A 19,425-nucleotide genomic window follows, 5' to 3' on the forward strand; every position below is an offset into this window, starting at 1 on the left:
CTGAACAATTTTGGCAACTTAGCCATTGCTCTTTTTTTTTTAGCAAATACTTTTTGAACAAACAACTCCACTTTCACACAATTCCATGTGGCCCTTTTACCTTTTATTTATTCATCTTTTAGCCAGTTGCTAAATGCAGAAGTCGCTAGATATTTGCGGGCAAGCAGGGCCAGCCCCCTCCTGAATGAGCAGCCCACCACTGCATGGGGCAGTCCTCCATACTTATGCTTGGGTCTGCTCTGTACCTGTGTATGTCTCTGTCAGGTTGCACCTCTTCATCTGACTCTGAATCTGAGCCCATCTTTAGCAAGGTGAGTTGGTGGTCCATCTTGAGAAGTCAGCAGAGACCTTCTGGGTGATTGTTCATAAAGCATGCCTCCAAGTGAGTCCACACCTCTTCCCTTTCCCTCTTTCTGCAGACTCTTCTTTAAAACATGGATCCAGCGCCGTTGCAAGCTTGAGCCATGCATTGATAGTATTTCTTTGGCGGGAGGCTAGGTCTTCCATGAAGATTGTCTTAAATCTCACCACATATGCAGGGTTTTCTTCATAAACCTTCATCACTTGATGCAGGTGGCATAGGGCAAGCAGTACTACTGAGCAGGAGATATAGGCCTCTCCACCCAGAATCTCAGTTACATACCTGCAGCAGAACACACACACACACACACATACGTAAAAGTTATTTGAACAGCAGTTGGTATGCTGGCAAATCAGTTTAACATTCAATTTGAGCTTGATCAGTTCAGTTTAATTTTTCAATTTGCACGTTATATGTGCTTTCCTTGCCTGCAGGGCTCTAGAAGAGTGCTCAGTCTCTGCAGTTTGCCCCATTCTGGAGGAGTCATCATAACCAGTTTGTGGTGTTGTTGGTCCAGGGTTGCTTTGATTGCTGCTTGATTGCGGTTCAGGAGCTTGATCATTTCCAGCGTGGAATTCCACCTCGTTGGCACGTCTTGCATCAGTGGCTCCTGCTGCTGTTCCAGGGCCGCTTGCTGTGCTTGAAGGTCCATGGTTTCTGCTGTGCTGTGTCTGAAATAATCAACAATTTTGCGACACTTGGCCAACACAATCGCAAATCCACTATTTATCTACTAACGATGCAGGGCATGTGCTCATATGGCAGCAGTTCAGCCGCAGCTGTCATATTGCGTACACCGTCCATCCCTACAGCTGTGATTTTTCCTTCAATTTTCCATTTGTGTGCCACGGTTTGAAACTGTTGAGCACATACCTCTGCAAAGTGACGCTCTTCTGTTTTACGGTTAAAGCAAACAACTTCAGTTCCTAGGTTTTAGTGGTGTGATGCACTGTCACATCCAGATCATTGTTGTTACTCACGGAGGTCCAGTAGCCTCCTGCGTCATAGTTCGTTGATTTTAGTCATCACTGTGCCTCTCGATGGTGGCTTGTAGAATGCGTTCAAAGTTGCCACTTTCAAAACTTCTGCGAGGCCCGTGTCCTCGACAATATTAATCGGTCTACAGCCCTTGGCTATCCATCTGGCAATTGTGTCTGTCAGCTTCTCAGACTTAGACTTACTTAACGCCCTGCGTTCGGTGAGGGTGGTCTGACGCATGCCAGGTGTAACACCTGAAGTTGAAGCCCCAACAAATGAATGCTTGGCGTGGCTTGGTGTTGGTGATGATCATAATGATGAGAATTAGATGGCTGAAATAATCATGCAAATCCACTAGTTGTTATCATTAATATCACATATACAGTACTACTTCTCTGATTTGTCTGATTAGCATCTATTTCACATTGTTATTTCGAACAGCAGACCTCCAGAACAGTCAGAAGCTGAAGGTGTGTAAAGTATCACTATGAATGTAGAGTGATGATGTGACACAGTATTACATATACATCATGCATACAGTGTACAGTAATTTCACGGTTGGATTTCTTATTCTGTAGTGTAGAGTAGTTGTAGAAGGGACTTCCTTTAGTTGGTTCCAAAGCAGCCTGTGAATTTATCTGTGATCCATGCAAAGCCAGAGGGACTCTCCAGCTTTGTGTCTTCAGGGTAGGACAAATCAAGAACACCTCCCTTTCCAAAAGATTCAGAGTGTATCAGAAGTTAGCGAGTAGCTGAGCAAACAAAACACATTCCTGTATTTTTCTACTAACCCCAAACTCCTTTTTTCCGATTCTCGTTCTGTGTTTTTGTTTTAACAGAAATAATTCACCTCAATCTTTTTTTTTTCTTCTTCTTCTTTTTCCTCCCACTACACAGCCTTCAGCTCGGCCATCCATTCTCTGGACGGCGCAACGCAGCGGAGCGACTTTGTCTCGATCCTCAGGGAGTTCGGGAACCACTATGTGCAGGAGGCGGTGTACGGCTTCCAGGAGTCCTGTACCATCTGGTACCCTAACAAACAGGTCCAGAGACAGCTGTGGCTGGAGTACCAGGATATTAGCAAAGGTAGGACACAGACTCCCACGTAGTGAGTGTATCTCTTCGAATTGTATCTAGAAATGAAAACAAGGAACAGCGATTTTTGGCCTCTGCATCATTGTGTGGTTGTGACTGTGTGGGATGTATGAGGAACACATTTTAATCCCTGCAGATATTTATATATTCATTGATTGTACAGATTCATAATCTGTCACCCCACAAAATGCACAGAGGCTCATAATGCTGAGTGTGTGTGTCTGGATTATTATGTTATAAATTTAGTATTGGCAGGACTCTTGATCATACTTCAGCTGCAGCATAATGCTTGCCAGGAGAAATACTTAAACCTCACATGGGACCTCTTTTAACAAAGCTCTTCTCTTGCTCTCTTTTTTCTTTTCTTTTTTCACTCGTACTCTGTTGTGGAGAAGTGTAATGGGCTCCCAGGGTGGCAGTCTTTCAGAAATGCTCTCAAGGCCTTTGTTTCAACCATCAGGATTTTTTTTTAAATTATTATTATTTTTTTTTTCTGCACTTTATGGAAGTACCCCTTGTAGAATGTTCGGGTAGATCTTTTATGGGAATTAGGATGCTGTGTGGGCATCCATAAAACACAGTCCAGCACTTCTCATTTTGAAGGGCTGCATATTTAACCTCAGTACTTTTTTAGTTTTAACTGAAATGTATCTTTAAATCCTGAAAGCTCATATCGGATATTTTTTATTTCTCTGACTTTCTTCACTACAACACCCCTCAACAATCTCTTTTCATGACAAACCCCATGCCCACCCTCACCCACACATCATGCACCTGCAACATTTCGAGCTAAAATAGAATTCACCATAGAATTCATTCCAGTGAAAAAGTAGAACTTTCTAGACTGCACTATGTCGTTGTGCAGATAAATATTTAACTAAAAAAAATAGCATTCAATAAGTCAAATGTATTTTTTTTTTCATTTTAACATGAGGTGAACAACAATATTGAAATTAATTTAATGTTAATTAATTTCCTGCACCCTTGGCACATTCCTAAAGCACCTCAGGGTCAACTGCACCCCATTTAGGAAACATTAATTTATTTTAAGTTCATGTACAGCTGCTTCTGTTCTGCATATGACATTTAACATTCATTTGACTTTGACTATTGCTTCAGTATCCATACAACAACGTAGTTAGTTATATCTGTGCTAATGTTTAAAAATGTTGACACTTGGCTAACAGCCCATGTCCATAATGCATTATAAACCAAAAATGAAGCATTGTCATTATTCTAATGATTTGAACTACGTTGATACACAGTATAACACCTAAGTATGTCTATAATGCATTATTAACCAAAACCCTTAAAACATTAAAGAATACTTTACTTTATAACATGTTCTGATTATTGTTATAAAGCATTATGAATATTTGCGTACTTGCGCATAACTATAATGATACATTATAATATACATCCTATTTAATTAAAAAGATATATTGCTATAAGAACAGTATAACACATTGTAAGTATGCCTATAATGCATTATAAACATACTTATGAAAGAGTATGACCTTCTAAAAGTTTTGATTGATGATTATTGTTCTGAGTGCTCCTATCACTATACATTATTAGTATGCTCATAATGCATGATATAAAGTGTTACTAAAATGTGCATACACTGAGACATTCATCTATGTAACACATGCTCTCAGATAAATGTAAATACAGCTGTCTTAATTTACACATTTTAATAGCCAGACAAAAAATACTTGTTCAGCGGCCTTCCAGTGAACATTTCGGTCCCCTCCAGTCTGCATGTTGAAGTGTCCTTGGGCAAGATACTGAACCCCAAATTGCTCCTGAAGGCTGTGCCTGTGTGAATGTGTATGAATGGTTAGCTCCTCAAACTGATGAGCAGTTGGCAGCCAATGCCATCAGTGTATGAATGTGTGAATGAGATACGTACTGTAAAGTGCTTTGAGTGGTCGGACTAGAAGACTAGAAAGGCACTATATAAGTACAGTCCATTTACCAATTACTATTGAGTTGAATGTAATTAATTCAGATTTGTTAGTGTAAATTACAGTGTTCTTCAGCTATGTCACATTATATTTCCATCTGTTTGTTGGCCAGACTTTGTATGTAGCACATTACAAACAATGCTACAACGACTTTACCTTCTGTTGGAAGTCTCACACTGAATGGGGGTGTGTGTTGGTGGATCATAGTGTGGCTTTGCACTATAATCAGCATTGTTATATTTCAAGCAATTACAGTAAACTACACAAGTGCTCTCCAGCAGCACTTGAAACACTCGAGCTTAAATGAACAATCAAAGAAGCGAAATGGTTTCCCTTTTTGTTTTATTGCTCAAAATGCCAGCATATGTCAGCCATCCATCTTTTTGTCACCTGTTCTTGGTTTCTCAGTAAGACGTAGCAGCGATAAGTAATAGCCCGTCTCTCCTCGCTGCCTCACCTCAACGGCTCCAAACTGTCTGCGCTCGTTTCCTTTGTTTGCCTCAGCCACTTTTCTTCCCTTCCCTTGCTCTGTCCAAGGACACCCCTGCTGCGCTGCTCTGTTCGCTCACAGTTACCTCTACGCTGACAGATGGCATTAGATGACTGAGTTTTTCCGCCCTCGTGAAAAGTGCATTACTCTTCATTTTCAGCCACCTCTGACACACTGGTCACAGGCGCTGCTAAACGATTAAACACAATCACAAAAATACTATGCTTAGATTCTGCTTTGTAATTTTTTTTATTCAATTCAAGCTACATCGCCTGGACTGAACATGCACTTCACAACACGGTTTCTACAGTCCTCAAGATATGCAAGTAATAGTATTATTGGCACATCTGCAACTTTATTTGACATGTTCTATAAAATGACAGAATTTCCTGAAAATGCTCAGATGCAAACATCATAGAAGGTTTTCAGAAAGGCGATAAATAGATATAAAACTTGGTTCCACTGCTAATTAATTTCTAGTGTCATCTATTTCTAGGCATCAGGCATTTAAATGAACATATTCTAACTAAGCTTAAATAAATGCTCAGAGCTTTCTCTATAAAATGACATCATCATTTCTTGAGAAATTAGAAAACTCTGGACCTGTGAAATGAAGCATTGAGTCACAAATTAGCAAAACTTTGTCGACGCACAGGCTTACTCCATGTCACCACCACTATTCAGACTGTGCATGCATTGTTGCCACTGTTCAAAGTCAAAATAATTACCAAGAATTGCTTCCATAATAATTAGTATTTATTTACAACTCTTCATTGTGTTGGCTGCTATTGTCCAGCCTGTGGTCGTAACAGGAGGCCATGCATTCTCATTGTCAAGAGCAACAATAAAAACATCAAATTTGGTCCACGTGGGAGTGGAAATCCGATTGTCTGAACTGGTGCGAAATCTTTCCAGAATCCATTGTTCCTGTCAGACAAAGCACAGCGATTACATCAGGCTGTGACGACCCTGAAATGATTCAATCTAAGTGGGAAACTGTCTCAACCTGGTCCAGGACCATCCGTTTCAAGGAAAAGAAATAGATTCCATTGGCAAAAAAAAAAGTGAAATCAGAGTCATCTTTCTTAATCTGTTTCTGGCTTCTTGGAAACGTCCTGGCCTTTTGGAGGGAGTAATGAGCTCACAGGAGAGTTTGATGATCCATGTCCTCGCCCTTTGCTCCAAATACAAGATGTTCCCGACTGCAGCCTCCCTCCATATTCAGTGAGGAGCCGGGTTGATCATTTTCTGCAGCTTAGCCGCCTGGGGCTCAGCATCTGCCAGCAGTTTTAGGGCTTATTTATGTATACAGTATGGTTCATAATTACATATGGAATGGGAACCTATTTAAAGAAAAACATATAGATACTGGATGTGTTGGCCCTTCTGCTTTTTGCTGTCCCTGTAGCAGCTCAAAGCTCTTCATCTGTGTGAATTAGCGATATTTGTTTATAAATCGTGCACTGTGTGGGCTGCTTTTGAATTCTCATAAATACAAAATGACACCGTTACCTAAGACAACCACTCCTCCGGTGTGCTTTTTTCACTTTAATACAGAATCAATGAAAGGCGTCTCAGGAACTGTGATATTCTGTGGCAACTGTGCATCGACTGTGAATTATAACTCAGAAGACCAGAGCACACTGTGTGTCACAGTCTGTAGAGTTAATTGAAGACTTACACCAGTTGTTTCCTAATGACCCAGGAACTTTAAAACAACACACATGCACACTCACACACATCTACACACACACACACACACACACACAAACACAAAGCGCCAGCTATCACTGCTGTGGCAGTCATGTTTGTAGAGATGCAGCCATAGCTCATTAACCATGGTCAGTCTGTGTGTGTGTGTGTGTGTGTGTGTGTGTGTGTGTGTGTGTGTGTGTTAGCCATGATGCCTTGTCCGGGTGATTAATAGCACTTTCGTCCCCGGACTACGATGTGATATGAGTTTCCTGTTGTCAGACACGTGACCTCAATTACCACACCAGAGATCAGACATGAAGAGCCAGAAAGCTGCTGCTTCTCAGCTCTGATCACAAAGTTAAAGACGTTTAGAGGCTGTTTGGAGCAACTTTAGTGGAAATTCAATGAATGCAATATGGTTTTATAGACTAATGCAGTCCTTCCTTCTGCCACATGCAATGAATGGACGCTATAACGTTTAAAGCTTCACAGTGAAATATTTCTCACAGTGAAAATGAGTCAAATGTTTTCATGCAATGTAAAAAGTGTCCCATCTTGTGAAGAGCTCAAACAATTATCACCCAACTGTGCAGTTTAGCTCAGCCCTGGCAGCTTTACTGTTTTGGTTTTCAGTCTCACTGCTCTGCTCCGGCAGCAGTTTCAGCAACAAAGCCTTTATAAACTCAGCTTAGGCTACCTGCCAAGCATCAGATGGCAAGCAAACAAAGTTAGTGAGTAACCAGTGAGCCAAGGAAAAGACTAAAACAGAGCTAAAAGGAGAGTAAATATTCAGATATGACTCAGTGTGTGTCCGTTTGTTCTGCTGCCCCCAGGTAGCCAAAAATCATTGAATGCAGCTTTAAGACTAATACGCTGATTTCGATCTCCAACCTGATGCGCACTCAGGACGATAAAGATTGTTGCTGTAGCAGTCCGATACATTATTTATCTTACATAATGTATTCACCCCTTTTTGTTAGTCATCATGTAATCATACATACATAGGTCCATAATACACACAGACAAGTACAGAGATGTCAGAGTGATGCTGCCCTATAGTCTGCACTCCGAACGGTTTGATGGCTTGCTCGAACTGCCGGTCCACACTCTGTAACATGGTCTGAGCTGGACTTGAACTGCCACCCTCCGGTTCTCTACTGACTGAATCACAGCTGCCCACCCCTGAACATATGAGAGAAAATGATTTCCAAAGCAAAACACCAACATAAAGTAGCTTCACCACGTTACTAAGCCACTTGGTATTTATTTATTTATTTCTAATTATAGTTTATGTTCAGAACTGTTTTAAAACTCTTAAAATGGAGAGAATACGACACAGTTCCATTGTTTACAGTATAAGAAGAATCTCACTCATGTCAACAAAGAGACTGCAGAATGTCCCCAAACGTCCTTAAAACACTCATGAAGACAGTAGCAAAGGCACTCAAAATGCCTGCATAGACAAACACACAGAGTGGACGTGAATATAATTTGCCTTCTTTAGCTTCACTCCGTCTCTCGTTCACTTAGTGAGCTGTCACATGGAGAAATTGTAGAGACCAGTTCGCCTCAAAATAATTAGATGCTTTGGAGTTCTGTCAAAACACTCCAACAGCAATTAAAATTCGAATATGCTTCAAAAACAAAGGTGACATCATCGAGCTTGTTAAACTGTTAAATGTCAAATCAAATTAGTGTAATAGTGTATACAGATTAAAAAAAGAAAAAAAAATCAGGTGTGTCTCCAGTAAACAGACTTTTGTTTCCTGTAGCACTCCATCTTTCTTTCTCTACTTTTCCTCCCACCCTCCGTCTCCGAGTCAGGGTGTCAGCTCTCGACCAACCGGTGTTGCATGCTGGTGCTGTATGTGTAAGTGCGATCACCCCGCCAGCAGCCAGGTAAAAATAGGTGCCTTATTTATTCTATTAGAGTCTGTCATTTGAAAAAAAGGAGAAGCAGCAGAGGAAGTCTCGCTCCGGGGGGGAAGAGAGTGGAGCAGAGGAGGGGGTGAGGGTCGGTGAGGAAGAGCAGGAAAGACATGGGAGGACTTATTTGAAACTAGCCCTGACCCACACGCCTCCCTCCACACCCGCACACAACACACATTTCTCAGATTAGCACCACCTGCCCTGCCTGGTTACCAGCTGGGAATTTGTTCACTTCGATAGATTTCTGCGATTTTTAGACTATTCAACATTCCGCAGTAAAAATCTGTAAAATTACTGCAAACAAATTTAATTTGATGTATTTTTTTAAAAAATACATTTGTCCATCGAATTCCCCTCATTGTTCTGACTTCCTTATATATGTTTGTCTGGGTTAATTCCATTGAAACTAATAACAAATTCTTACCCTGATCAGCCATACCTCATGTTAAGAGACGATAGAACTAGGGCAGCTGTGACTCAGGAGACCCACTCAGGTGGAGTGTGTCGGCCACTAATCAGAAGACCAGTGGTTCGATCCCGGGCTTTTCCGGTATGCATGTTGCAGTGTCCTTGGGCAAGATACTGAACCCCAAATTTACTCCCAAAGGCTGTGTCATTGGTGTGTGAATGTGTATGAAATGTGTGAGAATGATTAGCTCTGATGAGCAGTTGGCACCTTACATAGCAGCCAGTGCCATCAGTATATGAATGAATGGGTGAATGAGCTACAGAGTCTACTGGGGCTCTGGGTGGTCAGAAAACTGGAAAGGACTCATAAGTGCAGTCTATTTAACATATTACAAATATTTCTTCTTAGTAAAATGAAATATGCGCATGCTGCATAAAAGTCAAAAATAAAAAAAAATCAAATCAAAGGAGGTATAGATGTATAATACTGTACACAAAAAAGTGCTGTATTTGTATTTTTTAATTTTTTTTACAAAAAAAATAACAAGCTTACATAAATTGAAACAAAATGAACTATATAAAAAGAGACACTGCATGTAGAGAAGGGGTATATACAAATAAATATAATATCATATGTACAAATACATATAAGGAATTCATGCAAATACAATATGAATACTAGGAGCAGTAAATTGAATGTACATGAAGAAATGTGAAGAACATTTATTTATTTATTTATTAAAGAGTCATTATTTCTGTAAATGTAAAAACTGCATGTGTTGATATCATCCATATCAATTAGCATTTTATGGGAACTTGTTTTCTGGTTTTGGTCCAAGTAGACGACATCCCCTGTCTTAATCCTACCTGAATCTGATTTATGTATGTTCATGCCTTAGAAAGAATTCATATCAGTACAGGTTTTCGGTGATAGTTGGACATGATTGGCTCTGTGCAGCTTCATGTGGAGCGAGTTCCCTGTTTATCAAACTGATATATCAGCAAATAGATTGTTCAGAATTCTTCCAGTGTGTGACCCTGGAAATAACATTCTGAGAACATGAAATGTCATGTTGCTTTTAGCCTAAAGATATTCAGTCTACAATAAATATTTCACATGTTTAGCACTTGGTCCAGGTCTAGTCTTGTATGTTTCTGCCAAGGCAGACACTAGAACCCCGAAAAGCATCATAGACTTTAGACTTTTCATGCAATATACCATGAACAATACCATTTCCAATGGAAAAACACTAAATGTCACTAAATGTAAATCAGATATACTGTTCCACTGAGACTTGTTTTGAATATTGAGTATTAACACCCACAGCAGCACCTCCAACATGAAGGAATAGCTTTATTTACACTAATAAACACACATCATTTAATGAGTTAACTAATAATTAGCTTTTTGTTTTTTACCACTGTGAGCAGAAAGGTCAGAAAACTTTAATAAATGGAACATGGAAACAAGATCTCTCATCTTCAAAAGCAGAATATCCAGTGATCAGATCATTACTGATTAAATGCCAAATAACAAGTCATGAATGTTAAACTCTCTGTTGTGTTCAGGGCTACCAGACACTGTTGATTCACAGATAACAAACATTTCAAGTCAATTTTATATGCAATATATATGATAAGAGGATGTACATATATTAAATGTCGTTGACCCTCTAGACCCCGGAGCACCTTGTATTTTAGATGTTTAAGTTGTCATCAGTAACCTGAACCAGAAATATACATCATAACTTTAAGATCTGGGTTTCCTCTTACCAATTACAACATATCTCCACCATAAGCAACCCTGTCTTTACAATCTTAAGGATTCTGTAAGAGTTAGTCCTGAGCAAGATCTTGACCCCCACAGAGTATCATAAAAAAGAATCACATACCGACCTACTGGGTTCTCACTAGGTGGGAGGCAGATGCTGTTTCCCAGGAAACAAGTTGGAAAGTCGGAGGACTGACCATGTTGCACCGACTTTAACACATATTGAATTTTTATTACATGAATTAACAGACAAATTTTCTGTTCAATTTCATTTATATTGTTCCTAGATCGTACTCTTTATAAAATTGAGACCCAACAATTCCCACCATGAGTAAGCGACGATGGCAGGGAAAAACTTTGTTTAAGTATCTGCCCCATGTACAAAGGCTCAGTCCTTGCTGCAGCACATGTCATTCCCCATCTCTGTCTCCCCACATTGCCTGTCACTCTTTTAGCTGTCTCTGTGTAATAAGGCCAAAAAGATCTCAAGCAGAACCAAGCTCATTGGTGGGAGGCGATCTGCCGGGGTGACCGGTAACCAGTACCTTACCGACAAAACATCTGTGCAAAGTTTCCTTAAACCCATTCATTAGGCTCTAAACTTATACATTTATTTTTCAGAAGTTGCCAGAAGCACTATCTAATATCACATTTCTGTTGTGTGGGTTGAGATGTGGGCTGATTCTATTTTATTTTGAAAACTTAGTGAAGGATTTCTTTTGTTGTCAGTCTCTGAATACTGACTTGATCCAAAGGAGAAGAAACACTAAGGATTGCATACTCATAAAATTGACCCAACGTTACTTCTCTTCTTTTAAGATGACTGTCATCATATAAATTGCTTTGCCTTATGTTGTTTAAATAAGCAGAATTCCTGTCTAAAAAGCTACAAATGCCACAGATTTTGTATCAAATAAAAACACTTATGCTTGTTTCTTTCTGTTTTTCAGACAGTTTGGATTAAGGAGGAAGGAATGTTCATTTGATTTTTCAGTTGACTGCAGCAACATTTAAGAATCCTGCTGGTGTCTACAGGGTTAAACATCATCTATTCAACCTTTATTTAAATCTTGAAAGGACACGGATGGCATGTTGAATTACATTGAGAGTACAAACATCACTGATAAAAAAGGGTTACTAGTTCTTTATTAACTGGGTCAGATAAACAGATTTGGTGGCGACTCTACATTAAAATCATAAAAAATCTAATATAACAATTTTATTGTTGTTATTTACGGATTGTGATTCATACAGGTCAATGTTATTCTGACTGAATGTGGCTCTGTGACACCCGTGGAAACATCTGAGAGCCTCTCCTTAATGTTTCCTTCTTTTTCTTTTCGTGACCTCTTTTTCTGTCTCCTGCCAAATCTGCTGTAGCTGTGAGACAGAGGAGGTCAAGAAGTGACAGTAAGGCACGAGTCCAGCCTTCAGCCAAAACGAAAAGAGTGGTGGGCAGAGGAGAGAGTTGAAATCATTAAACAAAAGATGGACAGATGAAGAAAGTGCATGCGTCGCCAAAAAAATAAAATAAAAAATAAAAATGGAGGGTAGGTGTTTGGTGAGACAATAAAAAAGAAGAGATGACAGCAGAGGAGGTGAGAGGAGCAGATTATCAAGAAAAAAGAACTGATATGACAAGGAGGAGGAGGAGGCGGAACAGTAGAGATGTAGTCGAAGGGAGGTGAACAGTGGAGCAGCTGTGATACGGAGGCAGCAGAAAGGATCTGAGGAGGTGTGGGTGGAGGTGTTGGAGGAGATGTCATGTGCCTGTGCGAGGGGGAGGCAGGGTGATAAATGTCTCCTGCTTGTTCAGTTACCAGACAATTACAGACAGACGTGGAGCAGATGTCCAAAACGTCTTCTCTGCAAGTGTGCACCCGCATGCTTTTTTCCACTTTTCCATGTGTGAATCTGTTTGTGCATTTGTTTATGTGCACACAAGCGAGTGTGTTTGTGCCTGTGTGTGTGTGTGTGTGTGTGTGTGAAATCCTGCAGCGGAAGGATACGAGAGACTCTCATTCAACTCGTCAAGTCTAACGAAGTGGAACTGCTCCAGCAGCTGAAGTTGAAGTTGGAGATGAGGAACAGATTGTCCGGATGCTCTGCCACAGAACCGGTTGATATCGAGCCTCGTCAGCACATTCACCAGCACAGGCAGAGCCAAGAGTGTTTCAGTTTACATGAAATCACATTACCACGGGATTATCTGCAAACAAAGAGCCGCAAAGACACTGAGAAGTCTCTAATCAGATTGCAGATATGTTAAGAAATGATACACCACTGCTTCTTTATGTCATCTGGACTTCTTAATATCGATGTGATGATGACACTCTACTTTCGAATGCTGTCTTTTATAACACAAGTTCACAGTTTTGTGGAGAATTGTATTCATCATTGGTCAGTTCAGTCAGTGCAGAGAAAGAAAGAAAAAGGTTTATTGAAGCTTGGCCAAATGCCCTGGACATTAGTCTACAAACAAATAAATATACTGTATTTACTCTTACTGGTCCGACATTGTTACCTGACCCTGTGGAAGCTTCTGTGTTATGTAGCTGTTTCTGTTGTGTCGAGGGAGTGAGACAGCTCCATCCTCTGACATCGGTTACCATAGTAATGATGTCAGAGGATAGATACAGCTGCTCTGTATCTCAAAGAGAGACGCTGGTGTCCCCATAGCAATCTATGATTTAACACTGTCCCTACAGTGACCTCGAGACATACAGTTATGTATGAACCTGTGTAATGCTAGAATAGAAAATTCCCTCACACACTACAAACTGACTTTGTCAAAGCTGAGAAGTGAGACGTCCTGGCACCACACAGAAAGCTCAGGGTGGACATCAGGACAGAGGACAGGTGTACAGTTCAGAACTGAAACACCAGAGACCTGACTGATGTCCTGTGTCCTATGTGGTGTTGTAATTAAATACTTTTATTCAAGTACTTTACTTTATATCATCATGCTACTTCATTACACTTTCTCCACTGCCTTTGTAAAGAATATGTCAAACTATCTTAACTTAATCTAAAAGATGTAGTTACCATTAAGTTTTTAAATTAAATCCTGGATCTGTCAGACGATGCACACTGATTACAGCCAGTTTCATGTTTCTTGCTCAGTACTGGATCAATTTCAAAGACTCTTGTCCCCATAAGTCACTTAAAGTCTAAAACATGGGAACATTGTAATAAAAAGGACCCTGATTTTAATTTAAAAGTTATCATGAAAATCAGTAGATAAATAAAAATAAAATAAAATGCTTCACATCCGCTCTGAACTGTCATGAGTCTATGAGTCCGCATATATGATTTACACAACCCACGCAAGACATCACCAAAGATTTATAATAAGATCTGTATCTTGTAATTATGAGATGTCTCTTTAATCTCATCATATAGGTGATGGTAAGTGAAGTGCTTGTCACAGATGCTGTGTGTCCAATGTCAATTTTGAGCTTCTGCTTTTATTGCAGCTAAACAGATCATTAATAATTGCTCGTGTTATGTATTTACTGTTTTGTTTAGGACTTTGATGAGAAGAGCCACGAGTGTAAATGTATATGTTTTTAGTGTTTTTACCCAGGAGCACGTTCAGAAACACAGCACCACGGCGTGCTTTTGTTGGACTGTGGAGTCAAACATACATACAGTGTGTTTGTCAGGAATTTCATTTACACTGATTTGTTGTTGTTTTCTTTTCTTTATGCTGATGCAGCCACAATTTTCTGAAGTGTTTATAAATATGCCTACTCATAAACACAGAAGCAGAGCATTAGGAGCATGAACATACTTCATGTCACTGTAAAACAAACACAGCACATAACACATGAGAAGATTCAGTGTTTTCTCGTACAGCAGGTAACCACCTCAAGTCTGAATGCACACTTTATATGTTACATATATGCAACATTACAAAGAAAACTTGCTGACAGCCAAACACGAAGCAAGGTCAACAACACAAGACATAGCAGCCAGCTAATATTACTGACTAGTCCAACAGCATTCAGCCCAGCTCGGCGTCTGTCTTTCAGCCTTTTATTTCACCAAGCTCTCATCAACCACTAAAAGTCAGTCTTAGATTTACCAACATCATCTCGTCAAGTCTCTTTGCCTCTCACTATGTCCATCAGAGACACCATTCACTTGATTACACATCGGTGTAGCATTAAAATGATTTAAAATCTGTTATTTTATGGTAGAAAAGTTACACAATGGGGCTTTAAACAACTCCTTTTTTTATCTGCATTTATGTTTTTTACACAAATACACATCTCTAGTTGTATGAAAGTGTTTCACTGTAGCCTGCCGCCTTTTAAGAGAGGATCAAGCATCAAATTAATGTCTCGAGTCAGACTCGAGGCGAAAACTTCAGATCACACCCTCGTGAAATGTTTCAGTAGGATTGTGAAATCCACATGGTGCAGATGTTCTACTCACAGGCACTTACAGTCCTGTAAACAAGTGTGGATAGTTGTCCCATATGCCTGTGCGCTCACACAGACACGTGCACGTACATCCGCACACATCTCGAGACACAAGAAAGGACAGGCAGCCTTAAAGCTGCTATCTACCAGACAGCTGTGTCATTTCCCTTGCTCAGCAAAACAGCCATTTTAGTCAGGTTTATTTCATCAAAAGTGGAAGCCTAAAAGATATCATAGCGAATGAATAGTCTGTCTGAGTCAGCTTAGAGTTTGATAACTCGGGGCATTTTAAGTTTTGAGGGAAAGGTTTGGGTGGGGAGGTAGCTGTTACCATATGACTGCAGTACTTTTCACAGTGCTCTATAAATACTAATGAAGTCTTCCAAAATATCCACATCTTGTATATTGAATTCTGTTATGCAGTATATGTATTTAATATATTCATGTATGAGTGAGGGAGTTGGGGTGGTGTGTATGGGGATGTTTTCGGTCTGATGGATGAATATAGTCTGGATACCCATTCATTTCCTTTGGCGGTCACTTTTGACTGGGAACACCACAGATGTAACAAGGTTGATTAAAACACTCAAAATTCAATGAAAGAGGTGATCATTAGTTTTACATATTCAAGTACATAGTGTGGAGGATATCGTAAGGGCAAATTAGATGTAAAACTATTGTAACTATATTTTGTAAAAATATTTATGTATTTTAAGTTGTAAATCAGTCGGATTTGACCCGAACATGACAGGAAGGTTAATGGTGCACACAGTTCAGAGCTGACGAATGAAGAGATGAAGGCTCTTTTCATGAATGCACTAAAAAGTGCACGATTAATGAAGTAAAGTTACTTTATAGTACTGCTACTATGATTATCTTGACACCTTTAAAATCCAACTGTCTGGCATCTTCTGAGGATTCAGTTATTTCCCTGACATGTTGTTCTGCCAGTCTGCCTTCTACCTTTGAGGACATGTTCTGTTCTAGCATGCCACATATGAGGTCCCACAGGGTCAGGCGTGTGTCTTGAGGTCACTGTAGGGACAGCATTAGAGCTTAGATTGTTATGGGGTCACTGTACTGTGCAGCTGTACTGTACATACTATTCTGAACTCAGTTACTATGGTAACTATGGTAACTGAGTCAGAGGATTGGGCTGTCTCACTCCCTAGACACGACAGGTAGGTACATAACAGTGTTAATGTTTGACTGCTAAGGGTAAACATATTTTCTTGTGTGTAGACTAATAACCAAATGGCAAATACCTCATACTGTGATATGACATCTTGGACTCCTGTCCACTTTCTCTCCACTGACTGAACTGAAGAATTGTCCATAACACTGTTACTGTTTTTTTTATCAGATATTATGAAGAAGAATGAAGGCACTGATTAATGTATCTGGCAACGTTGTGAATGTCTCAGTAAAATGTTCACTGCCAATTTATTTCACTTGTGTCCCCACAGCTTGTGTACGTGAAATGCAGACTCAGCTCGGAGCAACTAAAGAATGATTCAACTTTTATTAATGTTATGTTATGTTTCAGCATTCGCAGATCTATTTGCCTTTAACAGCGAATGATTCTGTACACACATTGCTTGATTGTCTAAAAGATGTTAAATCCTGGATGACCTCAAACTTTTTGAATCTAAATGAAAACAAAACGGAAATCATAATGTTTGGATGTGGTCCAGCAGACTTTCCTGCTGGCTTTCTGGGCCCCTTACTCCAAACATTCGGTCATCTGTAAAAAAAAAAATCTGACAAGCTGAAATTTGATCGCCAGGTTAGCTCAGTCATGAAAAATAGCTTGCTTTCATTAATACGAGATTGGATTACTGCAACTCGCTTTATTTTGGCCTGGACCGCTCACTCTTACACCGCCTGCAGCTGGTACAGAATGCTGCTGCCCGTCTCCTTACCAGCAAACGCAAACGTGACCACATATCCCCTGTCCTGGCGTCGCTACATTGACTCCCAGTTGCTTTTAGAAGATATTTTAAAATGTTACTGTTTGTTTTTAAAGCACTAATGGCTCAACCCCCCCCCCCCCACGTATTTGACTGAGCTTCTCCACATCCATACCCCCGCCAGAACTCTGAGATCCTCAAGTCAGCTGCTATTTGTCACCCCTAAAACAAAACTGAAAACCAGTTGTCCTGGCACATCAGATCTGCTGGATCATTTGAGGTTTTTAAATCCTCCCTAAAACACTCCCTGGCCTTTAACCAAGTTTAAATATCTTAGCATTTATCTTAACCTTTTGTAATCATGGTATTATATGTATTATAAATTAATTATATGTATTAACCTGTACAGCACTTTGGTCAACCTCAGTTGTTTTTAAATGTGCTTTCTAAATAAAGTTTGAGTTGAGTTGAGCTAAGGTTAGGGAGACATTGTGCTCTCAGTTAAATATTGACAACGGTCTGAAGATCCAAGATGCAAACCCGAGCCTGCAGGATCACAGTCCTGCACTTTGTACATCAACCCTGACCTCATCCCCATGACAAGAGTCAGAACTGCTCAGGCTTGTTGACGTTTGTCTTTTGAAGCAGAGGCAGAAGTAAATGTTGTTATAGCCCCACGATCCTCTTAGCAAGAACTTTTTGTGCCCAACGCTTTGATTCCAGTGGGCACAGCCACACAGACGCTGTTTTGGTCGGTTCTCATGCGGCTTCCAACCACAACAGGAATGTTTCAGAAGTGTGTTTTGTTACTTGCTCAGATTTGGTTATGTTTTTTATGATTTACTGTATGTGTGTCTACCATGGATAAGTAGTTAATATATATGCATATATATATATATATTCTTTGTCTGCTTTTATGATCTGAAGTCTGCACAGGGTATTTTATTTTGAAATCTGAGCAGATTCTCTATGCCTGCAGCCATGACGTCTCACAGTGGTGGCTGCTCAGAGAACAGGCATATCAATCTGAATATGAATGCGCTTCTGTCAGTAGAGGCGTCAGATCAGGAAATACTCCTTTCATGGATCCACCCATTTTCTTCTGCTTATCTGGGGTACGGTTACGTTACCTCCTTACGTTTATATATGAACTCTAATATTCAATTAAAATGAGTGCACTGACATTCTTTTGTGCACACACTTTGCTTTTCTTAACCTCAGGCAAATTATTTAGTGAGACGACGCCTGCCATCCCTTCACCTTCACCTCTTATCTGAGATGCACTCCTCACTGAAGTTCAGTTGTGATTCATCATGTAGCCCCCCTCGTGTTATTCAGCATTTTCTAATCATGTCCTGCACGATCCGTTTCCGTCGAGCCACTCCGACATCCACTCTTCTCCACAGAAATGTAATTCCACTCTCGTCCCGTCAAGGTCGTCCCACAGATGAAATTTAAACATTTTATTCTCCTCGGCGGTAACACGTGGAGGAGGAGATGGAGGAGTGGAGAGGCAGCCAGCCTGGCATCACCATTACTCTCGCTCCTTTCACCACTTCTCTCTCTCTCTCTCTCTTATTATTCTTGTTTTTTTCTATGAGAGGCACATTTGGACTTTCTTTTTCTGAGGACCGGCCTTTCTTCATTTTTCATGTTCTAATCGTTCTTGCCTCCATCTTTAAGTCCTGCCTGCAGGGAACTTTGTGTTAAATGCTCTTTAGACTCCTGCATTTTTCTCATCTTTTCTCTGCCTGTTCCCATTTTTTTCTCTCTCTTCCTGATGGTGATGACAGCAGATATGCAGGGGAAGCTTTCTGTGTTCAGACCTGAGCTGCCTTTGTACTTTTTGGGGCAGGTGGAGCACTGACACATTTGATGCACTTTAGATGGTTTAGAACGTCTGTTTCAATGATTGTTCTTTTGAAATTGACTGGACTATCATTGCAATATGAACAATATAGTCTAGTATAGTCTAATCTATAATGATATAATTCTGTCTAGACCTTTAGGAACTCAACATAAACACAGAATGTTGTCTCATATCTCGTATTCTTTCTGATACGGAGCCCCTAAGGGGACATGGAAGAAGAAAAAAAGAAAAAAAAGATGTTAGCATCTCTGCTAAAAACATTTGTGAGATCTCGCAAAATGTTTTGCCTTTAAGTGCACCTCGGAAACTCAGAAATCAAATAATAATCTCTTTTCTAAGATACATATGCAAATTTAGAAAAGTCATTAAATAAACAAATCAAATTGTTTTCTGCCAACTCCACCTGTTTCTTGTTCTACATGTTCCCAGCTACTTCTGGGGTAATTTTCAAGTTCTTTTACTGTACCGTACCGGTTTGTACTTTACCGTACAAACTGATGTAGTCGGGCACTAGATTTTAAAGT

The 19,425-nt window shown here is 40.0% G+C and overlaps 1 protein-coding gene across 4 annotated transcripts in view; it reads left to right on the forward strand.

Annotated features, from left to right (window-relative positions):
• Positions 1 to 19,425, forward strand: part of astn1 (astrotactin 1) — a 369,281-nt gene that overhangs the window by 213,719 nt on the left and 136,137 nt on the right. For all 4 annotated transcript variants that reach the window (XM_027282875.1, XM_027282876.1, XM_027282877.1 and 1 more), the window contains one exon: positions 2,237 to 2,425. In XM_027282875.1, the coding sequence (XP_027138676.1) occupies positions 2,237 to 2,425 (189 nt within the window). The remainder of the gene's footprint in view (positions 1 to 2,236; positions 2,426 to 19,425) is intronic.

Source organism: Larimichthys crocea, chromosome X (genome assembly GCF_000972845.2).
Source record: "Larimichthys crocea isolate SSNF chromosome X, L_crocea_2.0, whole genome shotgun sequence".
NCBI classification, from domain to species: domain Eukaryota; kingdom Metazoa; phylum Chordata; class Actinopteri; family Sciaenidae; genus Larimichthys; species Larimichthys crocea.